Source organism: Dasypus novemcinctus, chromosome 11 (genome assembly GCF_030445035.2).
Source record: "Dasypus novemcinctus isolate mDasNov1 chromosome 11, mDasNov1.1.hap2, whole genome shotgun sequence".
Classification (NCBI taxonomy): Eukaryota; Metazoa; Chordata; class Mammalia; order Cingulata; family Dasypodidae; genus Dasypus; species Dasypus novemcinctus.
Window position 1 is genome coordinate 41668802 of NC_080683.1, and position 19617 is coordinate 41688418.

Below are 19617 nucleotides of genomic sequence, written 5' to 3' on the forward strand. Positions count from 1 at the left end.
ACTTGCTGATGGCCTCCATGTGGAGAATGAGGGAAAGAGAAAAATCAAAGCTGGGGTCTGGGGCCTGAGCAGCTTGGTGAGAGTCTTGCTATTTAGTGGGATGAGAGACTGGAGGTAGGTGAGCTTGGAAGGGAAAACCAAGACTTCTCTGCTTGGGACATGTTAAGGTTAATGCACCTAGTAGACAGACAAGTAGAAATGTCAGTGGATGTATGAGTCTGGAATTCAGAGACAGGTTCAAGCAGGAGAGTCTGATGTGGATATTTAAACCTGAACCTGGATGAAAAGAGAAGCGAGCACTTCAGCAGTTAGAAGGAGGATGCCGCAAAGAGCACTGTGATAGTACAGCCAATGAGATAGGACTAAAACCAGTGGGATAGGGTTTCCTGGAAGTCAGGTGAGGAAAGTGTTTAAAGAGAAACACAAAAATAACATGAGGGATGGTAATTCCCCATTGGTTTCAGAAACATGGAGGTCATTGGTGGGAGAGATGACAGCACGTTAGTGTCCTATAAGAATGACTCAGTTGAGAGGAGGAAATCTGATGATACAAGAGAGCAGGAGTAACTGCGAGTGGTGAGGATGGCAGTGGTGGGGATGGGGTGTTAATATTCCATTCAAAAGTGGAAAATGGTCTTAACATGATCAATTCATCCTTTTTAACAGAAAGGAGGGAGGCAAAAGCTGGGGTAGAGATGCCCGTAGGTTGGTGGATCTGGTGCAGGGGAGGAGAGGTGGTCCTCTCCTGTGTTTATTTTCTCAGTGAAAGAAGAATCAGGAGATCAGCTGAACATGAAGAGCAGGGAGGTGATGCTACAGGTTTGAAGAAACAAGAAAATGTGAGAAAGCACACTTTGGAGGGAATAAAAGGGAAATATAGAAGGCTGTCCCAGCAATGCTGAGGATCTGCTTGTAATCTGCTGTCATACAATTATTAGATTGCAACAAGTGAGGAAGGATACATATTTTTCTTCAGCCACAGTCAGTTGCTCAGATGTAGGCATTGGATAGACAGAAAGTTGCTTTTACCCAGGATTGGAGTTCTGCCAGAGAAGTGGGTTGAAGAGAGAGAGAAGCAATTACACATGAGCTGTAAAAATGTCTGAAAGCCGAACTACCCTACAGATAGAAATATACAAAAGAGAGTATGCACTTAGTCTTCGATGAATTGCAAGAGACCAAAAAAAAAAAAAAAAGTCATATGATTATTCCTTTTCTTATATTGCTACCAGAAACATGAATTTCATTTTTTACCCAGGATATGTCTTCTTTTATTCAAGCAACACAGCTGCTTCTTTCACATCCTCTCCTTAATCTGCTTTATCTTTGTTGCTTGTGTTCTTGGATGTAATAAATTCTCTGGTCTATACACTTCAGATAACACAATCTTAGTTAAAGAACCCTTAGATCATTCCCAGGATGTTTCAGAGAGGTTAGAGACTCTGGCTGGATTATCAGCTGTGGCAGATTTCAGTGTAATTTATAGCAGTGAAAACCAGGACTGTCTGCAATTCTACCCTCACAGAATCCATTCCAGAACAATAAAAGTCTCCCAGGCTTTTCAGAGAAGCATGTCCATGCAATTGCTTGCTGGCTAAGAAATCATTTTCCTCACCTTGATCTCCCTCCTCAAATCAAATCTCAAAAACACATCTGCTGTTAGACTCTAGGTATTTGATTTAGCCCTAGGTGCTTTTCTTTCTCACATTTCCCAGTCGGAAGTTCTCCAAGTCTTATAAATTTCCAAGCAGGACTGGGCTTTATTACCACCTCCAGACCAGCCTTGTAAGGTTCATGAGACTTTCCATTTTCTAATAAAAAGTCACTATTTAATTCTATAAAACAAACCATGATTATGGATTTCTTATTTTTCTTTCATGTTTTTCATCTGGACAAATAACAATTCATTCACTAGCTAACAGTTTATTTCAGAGTAGCATCATGCTCTGGCCATGAAAGGAAATTTCCTCAGCATCAACTTAGACCATTTTCTGTGCTAGAAATTTGTTAGAAGGTAACAGTGGACGCCATGTAGCAGCTACCCAGCACCATGGGGTAACTGGCAGAATAAGTAAGATAACCTTTGTTGTCTCTTTACTGTGGGCTATATATTTTATATATTATTTCATTTAAACCTCACACTTGAGGCTATTATAATTACCTTTACTTTCTTTTTTTTTCTTCTTTTTTTTAAAAATATTACATTCAAAAAATATGAAGTCCCATTCAAACCCACCGCCCCCACCCCCCACTCCCCCCACAGCAGCACTCTCTCCCATCATCATGACACATCCATTGCATTTGGTAAGTACATATCTGGGCATCGCTGCACCTCATAGTTAATGGTCCACATCATAACCCACACTCTCCCACGTTCCATCCAGTGGGCCCTGGGGGGATCTACAAGGTCCCGTAATTGTCCATGAAACACCACCCAGGTCAACTCCAAGTCCCGAAAACGCCTCCACATCTCATCTCTTCCTCCCATTCCCTGCACCCAGCAGCCACCATGACCACCCTTCCCACACCAATGCCACATTTTCTCTGTGGACATTGGATTGGTTGTGTCCATTGCACATCTATGTCAAGAGGGGGCTTAGATTCCACATGGATACTGGATGCAAACTCCTGCTTTCAGTTGTAGGCACTCTAGGCTCCATGGTGTGGTGGTTGACCTTCTTCAACTCCATGTTAGCTGAGTGGGGTAAGTCCAATAAATCAGAGTGTAGGAGTTGAAGTCTGTTGAGGTTCAGGGCGTGGCTATCATATTGTCAGTCCAGAGATTCAGATCCCCTAGATATATCTTAAACCCCAACACCAACTACAATTCCAGTAAAGTAGCATGAAAGTCTTGTGAAAAGAGATCCCATCTGAGTCCAGTTCCATCACACAGAAACACCGGCTCCAAAGAAGGGCCAACTGACATGGCAGTGAACCCCATCTGCCATGACCATAGAACCCGTGGGTCTCTTTAGCCCTCAAAAAAACCAATACCTGGGGTTGTATCTACTTTATCTGTCTCTGAGACTCTGCTCAGGTGTGCATAAGGGCAATCCTTCTGACAACCTCCAGACTCTTTTTTAGAGACTCACAGCCATATAAACTCATTTCTCCTTTCCATTTCCCCCTTACATTAGGTCAAACAGCATTTTAAAGTCATGTTATTATATGTAGACAGGGATATTCTGCTGATCTGCGTTGAACCTTTAATTCAAGGTCATTTTCTAGTTGCATCATCAGCTGGTATTTGGTAGTGATCCCTCGGTCCCAGGGAGGCTCATCCCCAGGTGTCATGTCCCACCCTGGGGGGAATGCACTGCATCTACATGCTGAGTTTGGCTTTGAGACTGGCCACATTTGAGTAACATGTAGGCTGTCAGGAGGGAACACTTAGGCACAGTGCTGTTCTAGGCCTTGTTCTTATTTCAGGCGTATAGGCTCACAAGCATAGTCATTAGTATCAGGAGCCCACTGTTGGACCCTCATTCCTTCCTGGTTCTTACCATTGCACCTGGGGGACTGCTGCTGCTCCCCTAGGGACCACAACAGAGCACCCCCAGCCAGGAACCCAGTACCCCCCCAGCTGTTGTTTTTAATTGTTTCCACTATGAGTATATCCGAACATTACCATGCACTCTGGACATATGCCCTGTATAACTCCCTGTCAACCATATATAGCCTGTCAATAACATCCCATACCAGTATTCCTCTGCCACCATTGTTGAACCACTCTGTGATCCAAAACTTCCTGAAAAGCGAAGCCCAATATAATGTCAGGTTCCCCTACTAGTAAAATGGAATATAGCGATGAGTTTAAAGGTTAGATCTAGAATACATATTGATTTGGAAAAATTCTACATCCTATGTTTTTCTTTTCTTTTTTCCTAATTATTGAGCTTCTCTTCACAAGAGCCTTTACTTGTGAAGTAAAGTGAAGTAAAGTGAGAGGTTGATCCTAGTGAGTTTAAGGAAGTTGCCCAAAGTCAATGGAACTCATAAGTGACAGAGTCCAGATTTGAACTCAGGGCTGTTTGACTCTACAGCTTTGTTTTCTGTTTCACTACACTGCCTCACCAAGGTCTCAGTAGACATACAATTAAGAAACTGCCTTTTGTTGTGTTTATGTCTGTTAATGCAGCTTTGGAGACACTAATCATTTTTGCCTTTACAGGGAATAAATGGAAAAGATGGATTACCAGGTGCTCAGGTATGGAAAATACCATTTAAAATACAAATTTCATGCATAACTGTATTCAACATTTAGATCAATTAGATCGAGGAAGAATCTTAGAAAGTGGTTTTTAGTCTTGACCTCTGTTTTTCAGGGCATCATGGGTAAGCCTGGAGATAGAGGTCCCAAAGGAGAACGTGTATGTATATCACTATTGTGATCATTATTTAAGTGTCTGTTACAACTGTCCCATCATTTGGGTTACACTATCATGTATGTAGAATCCTACAAACCTCCCAATATAAAAAGACCACTGTCTGTGTGACCCAAGAGCTCTGCTGGACATAAAATGCTGCAATTAAAGGACCCAGAAGTGGGCCGTTTGGCAAGTTCACCTACATGGTTGGTGAGTCTAGTTGGCTGTCCCAGATTGGAAAGCATTCATGATTCTCTTGTTTCACACACATATATAACCATCAGCCATGTTCTTTTCCCCTAGAGCAGGGTTTTTCAACCTCAGCACTATGACTTTTTTTGGGCGAGGTAATTCTATGTGTGAAGGGCTGCTCTGAGCATGGTAGGCTTGTGTTAGCAGCTTCCCTGGCCTCTACCCACTAGATTCCAGTAGCACAGCCTCCCAAATGACAACAAAAATGTTGCCAGACATTACCAAATGCATCCTGGGGAGCAAAAGTGTCTCTATATGGAATCATTGACCTAGAGGAATACCAGATTGGATAAAGAAGATGGATTGAGAAAGCAGAGAAGTAGAAAAGAGAACTGAATATAGAGTTATGTTACTAGTAATGCTAATTGTATTGTATGCTTTTATTCAAATTGTTGGGATTGCTGTTATTATTTCAGCTTCCCATTATTTTCTTAAATGAATCTTAACATTTGCCAGTAGGATTGGATCCACCAAAATAGGTTTTACTCAAGCATTGTTACTCCATGAAATTCTATTAGGTTCTGTGAGTGTTGTACATGTGTGTTTGTTTGGTGGTGTCTAGTTTACTAACTTTTATTTATTATTACACAAGGAAATATGAAAATACAGATAATATAAATCAAGAAAGATCTCCCTAATCCCAGTAACAGAGATAAGCATTATTGATCTTTGGGGCACATTTCTATCTCTCTCACTCTTATTCATAACCTAGATATATGATAATATGTAATAATATAAATAAATAGATACATTTCCAAAAATAGCACCATCCTAAGTTGTTCACTAGGGATATGTAATGACCATCTTTCCATGTCTGTAGAGATCTACAGCTACCTTTTAATGGCTACATGTTATTCTATTGTTTGGATATATATTATTTCACTTACCCAGTCTCTTTTTTCTGGACACTTGAGTTCTTTCAAGTTTTCATAATAATAAGCGTCAATTTAATGAATATCCTTAATCTAAATCATAAAGGCATTTAATATGTTAAAGATTGTGTGTATTTTGCACATGATCAGAGTAGTGATCACTAGTATTTATTTTTTCTTCTTTCTTTTTTTAAAATCATCTCAGATATTTCTCCAACTGCAGGCTAGCAATGTTGATATGCCTGCATGCAGATACATTTTTATAACTAAGACAATAAATTGATATTAAGTCCATCTATTTTTCTTCTTTCTATATAGCTAAAAGTGCCTTTTCTTCATTACAGGATCACATAGACCTCTGTAATTGTTCATTTGTTTTCATTATTTTTTAATAGAAAAATAGAGGTATGGACTTTCACAGAGCAGTGAAAAATGAAAGAACAATATAATGAAATACAGGACAACTTCAATGCACCATTCCATCACAGTTGACACGAGCATTACCTCCCTGAGTTATGGAACTGAATATTTGAAATAACTGTTTCAAAGGCCATGATATCACTCTCTCTTTCTCTCTCTCTCCCTTTACACACACGTTGTCATATGCAAACACATATAGTGGTAAGATAAAGACAGCACTAAAGAACTCTCTTCTGAAGAAGAGATTCAGGCACATCTAGTATGGTCCTCTTCCTAACTTAGTATGACTCTTCTTATTCAGAGAATTCTCTTAAAGTTTGATTTTGCTATTAAGTGATCCCAGTGACCATGTTCCTCCATTACCTTTCTTACCTTCCAGAGGTTTGTATATTTAGGACACAAGCATGTATGTGCAGACACATGCACACATGTAAACACGAGTTCAGAAGACACACCCAAAGAGCCTAGGGAAACACGCAAGAGAAAGCAGGAAAAGGGCACAGAGTTTAGGGGCGATCGAATGTCATAAAGTTCTTCTGAGTAAACATCCTCAGGGATGAAATTCTCCTGGTGATCTTTCTTTATATTGTAAAGGAGACACAGGCCTGGTGATGACGGTCAAAAGTGCCACCATTCTAGACTGGCAACTGAGTCCAACTAACATTGTCACTAACTTTTATTAAGTGATATCAAGTTACCTTTCTAAGCACTGTACCTGAATCACCTCATTGATGACTCAGCAATATCCTACAAAGTACATGCTGTTAATATCCCCACTTTATAGGTGAATAAATGAAGGCACAGAGAGTTTAAGTCACTTATGCAAGGTCCTGCAGCTAGTACGTGCCTGACTGAATCCAAACCTTTGCTCTTGAGCACAGCTGATGTGGCCCTAGAAGAGATCATTCTTTATTTTATATTTTACCTTAACAGGGTGATCAAGGAATTCCTGGAGACAGAGGCCCACAAGGTGAACAGGGAAAACCAGGCCTTGCAGGCATGAAGGGGGCCATAGGTCCTGTGGGGCCACCAGGAACCAAGGGCCCCATGGGATCCCCTGGCCACCAAGGTCCTCCGGGCTCTCCAGGAGTCCCTGGTACTCCGGTAAGTGGTGCTGAAAGTCCAGGAGCTCCTGGCTCACATCGATCATGTATCACTTTTACAATGAAAATAATTGCAATGATTTGTAAAGAAATAGCATGCAGCTAAATTGGTCTCTGTGCAGATAATAATAGCTATCATTTACTTTAAGTCTTGTATCAGACCCTCCGCCAAGCACTTACCTCATTACCTCATTTGATCCTTACAAATAAAATTGGAGGATAGGTGTTTCTTTCCAACCCATTTTATAAAAGAGACTTAAAGAGTTGATTTGTTTAAGCTCACAGGCCTGGCTGACTCCAAAACTATGCTCTTAAGCCTTATCTATAATGTCTCCTTCTACTACACAGAGAACATATGTATATTTTAGACTAAAATTCTACTTTCTTAAATATTAGAACATCAAATCTGTCCTAAATTGTGCTTTGAAGTGGAAGCCAGTTAGCACAAGAAAGAGTATTTGTTAAGGCAGCCTATGTCCTTGCAATTTTCTCTGGGGTGGGGGGGAGGGGGCACCAGGGGGTGACCATTCAGCAAACTTAATCTGTGAATATCCATGGAGAGGGCTGGGAAGTTGAGTTGAAGAAAAGTATCGAGATTTGAGACACACTTTCCTCAAATAACTGGACAATACCAGCTATAAGGCCAAATTAGGCATTGCCACAATTTTCATACTTCTCTATTTTAATAAATTTTTACTCTCCCAAGCTTTACTTGAATAAAGCCTGAATAACTTGAACTTTCAATGCTGTATCATAATCTGGGTTTCCCTGCCCAATGTCAGGAGCACAAATTCAAGTTCATTTGTCCCATACACAGTGAAAATAAAATATTTAAACAGGACCTTCCCATAACTAGACTGTCTTACAAAAATGGTCACTTCATAAGCTACCATCTTGTTTTTCATGCCACTCTTATAACCCTGGATAATAACTACCAAACTCAAATAAAAATAATCAGACTTCTAAATCCTTTGATCTTGCAAAATAATAGATCCCTTTTAAAAATATCAAGGCATTGTGGTAAACCATTGCTCTTATAAATGCTAAATTCTTTGTCAAATGTCAAGAGGTTAAAATTCAGCTGACCTCATTTATCTACTTCCCTTTACCAACGGATATTTTCTATTAAGAAAAGAAAATTGCTGAATACAAATATGCTTGCAATGTGTGCATTACAGAATAAATTTTACCATGAAATGGATAAAATTTAATATGTTTTGCCTTGAATGAAACATTTTGAAGAATAATCTAGCAGACTTGGAGTTCTCTTTCAGGTTCTCTTCCTTTGAGATACCTTATATCAGTTAGATATTGCCTTTGCTAGTGTCCAGGGATTGGTTAGTAGTTAACTTTGACCAGTTAACATCTTGTGACAAGTAACATCATGACAGCACTGTTAAAATTCTTTAACTTAGGAAACTAAAGTAATTGGAAATGTCTTTTCTAGTTGTAAGAAGCTGTATCTCTCCATTTAATAGGAAACTTTTCCTATCAATGGTTAGAATTCCAGCCCACAGCTTTAAAGCAAGAAAACACCTCAACTTCTTCCCAGAAGGTATTTATTTCCCAATAAATACCTGGAAGCATTTTGCTTGATAAATGAATCTCATGTATGTACACTAGCCCAGCATTTGTATTCTTTATTCATTTGTGCTATGCTCTATTTTAACAGACCCTTTTTTCTTATTTAGGCTGATGCAGTTTCATTTGAAGAAATAAAGAAGTATATTAATCAAGAGGTCCTAAGGATTTTTGAAGGTTAGAGTGGCTTTATAAACATTCTGAATTTTTATATATCCCCACATCCCATCAAGCAACATTCTTGAAAGATGGTGGTGCATCAACAACCTTAAGAGGCAGCCTTCTATGATTGGACAGCTCTCATTGAGAAAATGATTTTTCACTCTAAGTCAGATATGCCTCCCTATAACTGCCTTTCATCACTCCTGGTCTGAATCACATACAGTTTAAGTATGTTCCTCTCTACACGTGACAACCCTTTGGGTATTTCTCAATATCCATCGCACCAGTGCTTAGTCCTCTCTGTGGAGTAAATGTCTCCAGCTCCTCTACTGCTGTTGCCGTTGGAAAATGCTTTTGTAAGTGGTCTTCATTAACCCAGAAGTGTTTTGTCTGTTTGTTTGTTAAAGCCAGTATAAAGCACTTTTATTGCAATAATAACTCAAAATTTATATGTGATACGGGAGTTGGGAGGGTGGGGCAGCAACAATTTCTCTCACCAAATCACTACACGGGTCAGCAAAAAGGTGAAAGGGGAGGGAAAAAAGCCAGGAAACTCTGAGATTAGCAGGGGGAGCTAAGCATGAAAAAGCAGGAGATGCCGAAGCTGTGATGACCAGCACCATTTTCTTAAGAGAACACTCAAGGATCTGTCAGATGGTTAGGCTTTCATTGGCTGTTAAATGTCTATGAACAGCACCTTCAATTAAAACTTTCAATTAAAGTTCTTAAAATGTAGGAAGTGGTGGAGCTTTGAAAGCTATGAGAAGAGTCCAAAAGTCCTGAAAATCCATTAGAAAAACCACAGTATGGAAAAAAAATAAACCAGTCCATAAGAAAGCCTTCTGGGTCCCTGCTGGCCCAGGGACAGATCCCTGTAGTGCCCAACACCACAGTGAAAACTATCTGCTTTCAAAAGGCAGGGGGTTTTAAAGGCTGGGGAGGAGAGTGTGGGGCAGATAGAGGGGAAGGCTCTCCCCTTTCCCACTTCAGTTTTGGGTAGGGCTTTTAATTCAACCCAAGGGTATCTCTCAACTTGGAGAATGATTCAGCCCTCAGCAGGCCTCGAATCTGCTATGACTTCATAGCACAGCAGGAAGAATGTTCGATACATAATAGATAAAAATTTCATTCAAAAAACACCTCAATAAAATAAAGATTCTTGCACCCCCTCCCCCAAACACCATTCCAAACGTTAACCCATTATTTGTGCTCTTGATATCTGAATATTTACTAAACTGAAAACCTAGCTCCAAAAGGCTGCAACCGAATCTTTCTTCCAAAGCCAAACCAAAAAATGAATAATTTGAGGTTTATGGCATATAGTTTAAGTCAACACATATCGGAGGAGAAAGGGGAAGAGGCAATGGGAGATGCCAGAAGCAAAGCTGAGAGACAACACACTCAGTCTGGGTAGATGTTTATACAAAGTGTATAGAGGAGCATCAGGGAGAGTGCCATATGGGTTCATGTGCGCATGTCTGGAAGCGCCAGATCCCTCCGTGGCAGACCCAAGAACAGGAAGTGGAGGGAGGAGGCCGTTCCTGTCATCCCAGTTTTAGAAGCGCCACGTCGAGAGTGGCGTTTGGTGGGGGAGGCCGGGTGCCCGCTGGCGCCGTAAGCGTGGTCTGGTTGGCTCTCTGACCCACGCTCATCTGGGCAACCCCTTCTCAGCCTCGGATCACCTCCTGCTTGCCTAGAGTGAATGTAAAGGGCTTGTTTCCGTCCCGAGAGGAATCAGATTTCTTTCCAGGTTCAAGCATCCCGGTGCAGTGCCCCACGCAGGTCTGGCTGCGCTTGGGGAAGGTGCGCGGGTCTCCGAGGGGCGGGATGTCTCCACCTGCGGCAGATGCTAAGCGGGCGGCGTGGACCAAACACACCAGCAGCGGCGGCCCCGCATGCCCCGTCCCGCGGGCGCCCCGAGACAGCGCGCGCTTTACACAACGCGGGAGGTTTTTGACTTGGGCAGAGTACGGTGTGTTTTGGTCGCGACCAGGGTCAGCAAACTATGGCCCACGGCCAAATCCAGCCTGCCACCTGTTTTTGTTATGGTCCACAAGCTGACAATAGTTCTCAAGTTTTTTTAACGGTTTTCAAAAATCAAAACAGGAATATTTCATGACATGAGAAAGTGATCTGAAAATTAAAATTTCATTGTTATGAGTAAAGTTTCATTGGAACACAGACATACACTACATATTTTCTCCCATTGCTTTCAGGGTCAGCAGCAGAACTGAGTTGTGACAGGGACCATATAGCCCACAAAGCCTAAGATATTTACTCTCTGGCCCCTTGCAGAAAATTTTTGCCAACCCCTCTCCAGACACTTCAATTATGCAGCCTAACATACCATTTTTCTTTAAGCACTTTTCTTTAAACAACCAACACTGTAGATTTCTTTTAAGTTCCAGCGAACTAATAACTCCAGATATTCTTTACACAAACTTTTTAAAAGTAAGTGTTTCTCATTCTGGAATTTTGTGTTCATTTTTAAAGTCATAGTGTATGAGTTTGTGTTTCTTCTTATTAAATTTCAAGTGATTCATGCTCGTACACTGTTCCAACCCCAATATCATTTAGAATGTCTCTTATCGTATGGCATATTGGCTGACCCTTGTAACTGTGTGTGGCATCTCAAGTTTTATAAGCATGTCATCATTCGAAATTTTGATAGAAACATAGATTAATAAAGAGCCAAGGATTAGGCCTTTCTAAATGCCACTGAATTCCTCAAGCTGAATAGTAAATAATCTATTAATCTATTGTTTTGTGAACCTGAATCCATATAGTTGTCCTAATATTCACCCCATATTTATCTATTTCTAAGGATATCATAAGATTTTGTCAATGACTTGCTAAGATCAAGATCATTCCCTCAAAGTGGGAATTATTTGTCTTTAGCAAATAAATACACATTGCCTCTCATGGTTCCTGCTTCCTTTGCTAAACATCGAGAAGCCTAATCTATATTGTTGAATATTGCAAGGAATAAGACGACAAGGTATCCCAAGTCCATCTTGCATCTTTCTGCTGCAAACAGAGTCCTCTTCTATCCAAAGTTCCCTGATTTTAAAATAATTTAAAATATAGTGATTGGTATATTAGAGACTAAAACTCAGTGCTTGGATGCACATTATCTTGTTTCAGATGACCACTGGTGATGGAGCAGAGTAGCACAAGGTCTTTTTGCTGCTTCAGTGACAGGGCAGGAAAAAAATGTAATTTTTAAAAGTCATGAATTTATGCTATTGATTTCAATTTATCTTTATCTCTGCTAAGTATCTTTACCTTGCTCTGACATGACAGTTTGTTACTACCATTGTCCACTTTGTTTTTGAGCTATCAGTTTCCTCTTTGTAATTATAATATTGCCCTTAAATATGGAAATCTCCTTATATATTTTTTTAACCCTTGAATGAGCATCATGGAATGGGCTCCAAACTTGAAATTTAAACAATCACTCCAGCAAGCATCACTCAAGCATCAACTGTCCAAAAAGAACCCTGAAGGATACAGAGGCATAGGCAAGACCTGGTACATAATTTGCAGGACCCAGTGCAAGATGCAAATGTGGAGCCACTAGTTTAAAAATTAAGAATTTCAAGACAGCAATAGCAACGCATGAAACCTGTGCAACTGCCCAGGTCATAAGCCCATTAAGCCAGCCCGAGGTGCGAATCCTCTGGGATCTCAAATCCCATCCACACCTTTGGTATACCATAGTCATTGAAAGGGAAATGCCAGTAAATACACTTTCTGGAATTGTGGTCTAAAATTCTTCTCCAACTTCATTTCCATGGGCTCTAGTGTCATTTACTGTCTTTTGTATCAGGCAGCTTTAATGCTGAACTTCAGTTTCTTAGAAGGTTTTGGATAAAAACATATATTTAAATACTTCAGTAGTTAACTAGTCCAAACCTGGTTAGGGATGTCAGAAAATATAACCAAGCATTATCAGAAAATTATAATACAAATTGCAGTATGGGGGTGGGGCGCGGGGTGAGGGTGTTCCTTTTGCAATTCCAGTGGACACTGGATGAAGGGATGGTCCCTGGTGACCTGCAGCAGGAAGGCTCCATGCCACCCTCCCAGGCCTTTCTGCGGTTACTCCCATGAAGGACTGTCAGTCTCCTGAGGAGGGAGGCCGCCTGGCATGCACTTTCTGAGCAGCTCCTCCTTTTAGTGTACACCCTTCTCCTCTGTATTCCTGCCCTCTTTCCTCTCTTAGAGACCCGTCTGCCTGGAAGCTGAGGAGTGTGGCATCTTCTCTAGGACTCCCCAGTCTTCACCCCCATCTCTCCCACCATCTCTCAGCCTCTTCCAGCATGGCTCAGTCCAGGTGACTGGCAGCATCTCTCTGGAAGTCAGTGATCCCTCAGAAGCCACAAACAACATTCTAAAGTGACCCCAAAGGAGGGGGGACATTGTTCCCAACACTTGAAGCCTTTGAGGCACCAAATGTGATAACCCTTTTTCTTTTATCTCTGTTGGCACTAGTCCAACAAAGCTGTCTTCTCTCAAATAAAATTGTACCTGAAACCCAGCATTTGGCTATTTAGCCCTTTAGTTTAATTTGTCTCAAGATCATTTCAATTCAGTACATTTAATTTTCCACTTAGAAAAGTTCACTTTTTCCTTGACTTTTGAACATGATTTACAAAAAAGAAAAACTCAGATTCCACAAATCATAGAGCTCCAAGGTCACAGTTGTATTTTTCAGAAAGCTTTTTCTATAAAAGCAAAGAATTAATTTTCACATCTTAAAACAGTTACAGTTAAGTAGTGCTAAGACTTTAAATCTCTCCCATCTGCCTCCCTTTTCCTTAGTCATTGCTCAAGAGAGCTGAGTCAGTGACAGTAAATGCTCATCTCCACTCCACTTACCCCACCACATCCACAGCCTCAGGAACGATTCTCTCTGCTCAGAAAGTCAGGGCCTATGCTCGAGAGAGTCCTTGGCATGTCCTGTTCCTCCACTCTATTATCCCAGGTGTCCAGATTAGGAGCCTCCATTTGAAACCCTAGATAAGGAACCAAGACTTGTGCTTTCTCCTGGGGCTTTTCACCACCCTTTGGGGGTTCCTGTGTGACCCCACTGATACAGACCCCCGATGGATCTCACACCTTGGGGTATTCCCCAGGTGCCCAGGCCTCCTTTAGCACCCTGACGCCTTTTCCCAAACCTAAACATGGTGAAGGAAGGCATCTTTCCACTAGTCCCAAGTCTGGGTTTCCAAATGGACAACAACGCACAAATCTACACTCACTCTAAGGTCAGATTAAATTCCTGATTTGATGGGTCAAAAGGCCAAATCCTTTGGGAAACAAATTGGCCACACAGAGCAGGGACAGAGACTACTTGTCTTAGCTTAGTTTCTTTTGGCTTTATGAGGGTTTTACAGCTGCCCGTGATGCTGCCGCCATACATGAGAGTCTTGCCAGATCTGAGGAGATTGATTCTTGCTATGATGCCACCCTATTATACTTGGGGATTTACCTGACCATTCAGGAAGAATTCACCAATCCATGCAGGAATGTGTACAAACCTCTGGCTTTCTTGGTTCTTGAGCCAAACTTGGAACCAAGAAGGTCGTACTTGCAACTATGGGAGAAAAGAAAGGTCAGGGTAAGTTTCCCTAAACAATATTTCTGTCTCCAGGTTCCCAGAATTCAGGAATGTACCTTTCTCTATGTTCTCTCAATATCTATGTGTATGTGTGTGTCAATTTATATATTGTATATGTGTGTATATATAAATTCTCTTCGCTTGTTTCAAATATACATCTTCTCTTGCCTCTCCATAACTATTAATTATGTAATCATAATGTTTTATATATATACATATATCATTGGATAGATACATGTAATTGGAGATAGATGTTTAAAAAATTATTCTCTGCAGCATAGTGCCTGTTTATTCCAATTTCCTGCTTTCCATTTCTTTGCTTGGATCTCTGTCATTCCACTGATAGGGTTTCCTGAATTTTAAACTCTCCTTGGCTGTCTGCTCATACATAAGAATGAGATCTAAAACCCTGACTGAAGTATCAGTAAATGGTGGGGCTTACCCAACACGAGCTTTACTGCAAGATGACGGAGCATTTTAATTGAGGGACCTTCAATTTCAGTGTCTTTAAGTCTTTCCTCTTACTCTGGTCAGACTCCCCAGCAACACTATCATTTCCTGCAAGGCTGTCAGCATTTTGGGAGCTAAGTAGGGTAAGAGGGCTTGAGAATCACTTATTCTCCTTGTTTTCAGTATGAAAGCTCCATTATCAATGGAGTCTGGGGACCCTGGTAAAGAGACTTCTATTTGTCCTCTTCAGATATACTTTCACTCTTTTGTTACCATTGGGTAGGACCAATGGCCCAATTGCATAGAGTTGAGAAAGGGATCTGAGGATCTGAGTTCTTAAACAGACTTTCAAACAGTTCTCCGTATTTTAGTTCCCTCCCTTCATCCCCGCCTCCAGAGGGAACTTATACTGTGAATTCCTAAGTCTTTTAAGAACTTTGGTGCTTAAATCAAGTTGGTTCTCAGCGCCTCGTGTAAGGGTTTGGTTTCCTTGACTCTGCTAAGCTATAAATCACTGGGCCATCTTGTCCTCGGTTTCCAATTTTTTTTTTTTAAGATTCATTTTTTATTTATTTCTCTCCCCTTCCCCCCGTTGTCTGCTCTCTGTGTCCATTTGCTGTGTGTTCTTCTGCATCTGCTTGCATTATCCGATGGCACTGGGAAACTGTGTCTCTTTTTTGTTTCTTGCTGTGTCAGCTCTCCATGTGTGCAGCAACACTCCTGGGTGGGCTGCGCTTTTTCATGCGGGATGGCTCTCCTTGCAAGGCACACTCCTTGCGCATGGGGCAACCCTATGCAGGGGACACCCCTGCATGGCACAGCACTCCTTGCACATGGCAGCACTGCACATGGGCCAGCTTACCAAATGGTTCAGGAGGCCCTGGGGGAGCAAACCCTGGAACCCCCATATGGTAGGCAGATGCTCTATCAGTTGAGCCACGTCCGCTTCCCCAAAATTTTTTTGTTGTCTCCTTATAGTCTCTTGGTTCTTATGTTTTTGTGCCTTTAAAGAACTCTTACTATTGTTTTTCAGGGGCTCAAGGGAGAGTTAAAGTAGACATAATGCATTCAATCTACCATCTTTACCCACTGTAACATTTCAAGTGATATGCTTGCAAAGGTGGCAAAGGTTTGGGCCAGAGACACATATAGCAGCAACAACCTTTGGGTTATGATGAATCACAAATGAATATGAATCCACTAAGTGAAGCTACTGGGTTAACAGTTAAAATGAAACTAGAAAATAATTAGTAAGATATAACAGGAAATGACTCTTCTGATATTTTTGCCCCTTAGAGGAGAAGAATATCTAATTTTGGTTTCCACATTTGAAAGACATGAGGAAAAGCCTTGAAATAGTGAAATAAAAAAATGAGTGGAGATAACTCAAGTTGTTGAGTACCTCCTTCCCACATGGGAAGTCATAGGTTCAGTTCCCAGTGCCTCCTAAGAACAAAGACAAACAAAAAGCAAACAAATGAAAAAACCCACTCAGAGGAGCCGATGTGGCTCAGTGGTTACCACTGGCTTCCCATGTATGTGGTCCCAGGTTTGATCCCTAGTACCTCCTAAAAACAAAAATAAATAAACAAAAAAAATGGCACTTATTGGGGAGCATATATAGTTCAGTGGTTGAGTGCCTGCTTCCCATGTACAAGGTCCTAGGTTCAATCCCTGGTACCTCCCAAAAGAAAAAAGGGATTTACAGAAAAGATTACTGAGCCTATGAATAAAAATTATTTAACCTGAAGGCTAAGAGGTAACAATATCTTCAAGTATATGACCTATTTCCCATGGGAAATACTCATTAACTATTCTGTTTCCGTAATAGTATGACAAAAGAAAATAAGTTGACATTGTACCAAGAAAACGGTACAACTTCAGTTAAATATTCAAATGGCATTAGGAAAAAAAGATGAACTTCTCTCTTTGAAGATATTAATAGATTCTATCTGTGAAATGTATATCCTCAAATACCTATCTTGGATCAAGGCAGACACGGACCAGCTGACATCAAATATCTCTTCCTTCTCCATATGATACACCTATCATCACATTAATATTAATGTCTGCATTATATTAATGAGCCCCTTCTCTAAGGAAGCCAAGCTGTTGGTCTCATTTGTTAAAATGACTGCTGTGGGTTTGTCTTGACAGATGGAATATGTGTGCTTGGTTTATACAAGCTTCTATCTGAATTCTTTAATTTCCTACCTCATTACAAGCACAGCCCAAAACAGTTTAATTGACCAAAGGTCCCTGAAAACAGAGGAAAGGCAATTAAGAATATAGGGCTTTACCATTCATTTAGAGGCTTAGAAACATATTATTTTAAATGTAGAACATTCAGGAAGGGTTCAGAAGTAATTACCCTTATGGTAAATGATTATTTCTAAGCATACCTTATAGCTAGATGATTTACAGCTAGAAGTAATTATTTCAAAGAATTTTCTGCTTTGCTGAAAATACTAAAAATCATCCAAAACAAAGTACTTTCAATTCAAAAAGAACTTTTGTACTCTGAATATTTGTGTTGAGACATTGAAAGTATTCAAAGAGATATGTCCCAAATCAATTGTCCTGAAATGTCTTTTTAATGCAAAATAAGTAATATGCAGTTTCAAACAATGAACCATTGAATTTGTATTTGCTTATATAGCACTCCATTTGTAATTTCAACTTACTAAAATATATTTGCATTCAATATTATAATTTGAAAAATGTAACTCTATATTACATATTTGTTTTATCTATTAAGTTTCTAGAAACAAAATGCATTAATATCAACTAAGCATGTCCCATGTGGATAATGGAATAGTAAAAGTTTTACCAAAGCAAAGCAAGGTTGTTTAATATGTGTATCACTCTTTCGGTCCAGTAATTTTCACATCCTCATTTGTCTCCCTGTCATCACTGTCAATTGATCTGTGGCTAAAGAGTCTCATCCTGTAGATATTGTGAACATACATGTCCATTTAGGCGAAATATGCCTTTCCAATTCAATTAAATGAATTAAACTGAATGACAAGAAGACTGGAGAGGATTGAAGTTACTGTTTCACAAAGTCTATAAGGTTTGGTCTTTGTCTTGTTTTGTTTTAACTGGCAGCTATAGTATCTAGCACATTGCTATCATTTGGTCTTTCAAAATAAACACTAATTTCATCAGTAAGAAAATTCTCTGGAAGCTCCATCTGCATCAAACTCAAGCTGATTTTTTTACATTAAAGATTTATTTCTTCTTACACACTAGATGTATCCTTGAAAAATTCTGTGTAATTCATTTTACAAATGAAGTCATTTGAATTTACTAAAAGAATTTGATTTTTGAAGAAATTTTATGGAAAAAAGGAAGAAAAATGAATGGTATGGCTAATTTCTTTTGTTATGGCAAGGATATGCTCTCCCATGTTTTTCTATTTTAAATCTATTTATTCATATATTCAATTTGTTAAGTGCGATATAAATCAACCAAGACTTAAATAAAGAACAATGATAGGTTGTATTTATAGTAGACCTTAAACAAACACAGCATTGCTTTACCAAAATTAAATACCACAAAGAAGTAAAATTTTTACTATTCTTTGGAGATAAATATTATCTTCATTAAATAAGTAAAGAATGGCCTATGTGAGATTAATAACCCAGCATTCTATGACAAGTGTAAGGCTGGAGTGAGTCTTCAAAAAAGTAATTCTGAGAAGGAATGTCATAATTAGATTGTATAACAGATTCCTGGGCAGAAAATAACGTTTATAAGTAGGTAATCTTTATATTATATTGGAGTTACAAAAACGTAGATTTAACTGTCCTTCTCTAAATGATCATCTCTTTCAGGCTCTCTCCAGGATTCCTGAACAAGTGCACTTAATGCAGAAAGTATAAAATATCCACTGTTGGGCCCTGCTTACAGATAATGATTGGTTAATTTTATTGACTACCAAGAATATATCTCATTTGGGATTTATTTTAGCATGAAAATCCTTATATTTTCATATATACATCTCATTTAACTTTCTCGTTTTCCAGATTCTTTAAATTTCATAAGTTTTTAATACTACACCAGCTTTCTACACTTCTATCTGGAAGTATTGTTGATTATTTAGAGATTTATATAAATTTTGACATTAAAGTATTAAAGTACATGTCATCTATAAAAGTGCTTTCATGGCCTAATGACTGAGTTGACCTTGAAGAAACACCTTTAATAAATCCTTTCTTTCATTCCTCATACTTTCTTTGAGACCCAAGTGAACAGTGTCAGGCTCCAAGCAGACTGGTAAATAAATGAGAGGGCAAAACACATGAAATGTTCCTTGAAAAAGCATCATTGCTTATTTAGGAACTATTAACTTCATAAAGATTACATCACTCAATGCTTGCCAAAGACTTTATTTTTATTGATATTTTTAAACGTCCTGGATAATTTGTCAGTTTCCTTTTATTTGTATGTTCTTACTAATGTTTTCTTCAGTTTCACAAAAATGGAGCAGTCTACAGTCAGCATTCAGTGAGAGCATTGTCATCTGCACCCTAGCTGAATTTTTTCTCTTTGCCCAAGATAGACATCATTCCTCCTAAATCATAATTAAATAATAGAACTGGACGTCCAACCAGAAAAAATATAGTTAGTGTGCACTTAGATATTTTCTTTTAAAAGTAAAAATTAGTTGTTGTCCAGGTATATCATATCTGCCTAGTATAGAGCCAATATTAGTATTATATTTAACAGTGAAATCATGGTAAAATACAGAACCAAAGGCCATCTTTTCAGTAAATAAATCTCTC

At 39.5% G+C, this 19617-nt stretch overlaps 1 protein-coding gene across 1 annotated transcript in view; it reads left to right on the forward strand.

Moving 5' to 3' along the window:
* COL19A1 (collagen type XIX alpha 1 chain) overlaps nucleotides 1–19617 on the forward strand; it is a 376839-nt gene that overhangs the window by 341365 nt on the left and 15857 nt on the right. The window contains exons 46-49 of the mRNA XM_023585875.2: nucleotides 4172–4207; nucleotides 4326–4370; nucleotides 6845–7015; nucleotides 8706–8772. Coding sequence (XP_023441643.2) covers nucleotides 4172–4207; nucleotides 4326–4370; nucleotides 6845–7015; nucleotides 8706–8772 — 319 coding nt within the window. The remainder of the gene's footprint in view (nucleotides 1–4171; nucleotides 4208–4325; nucleotides 4371–6844; nucleotides 7016–8705; nucleotides 8773–19617) is intronic.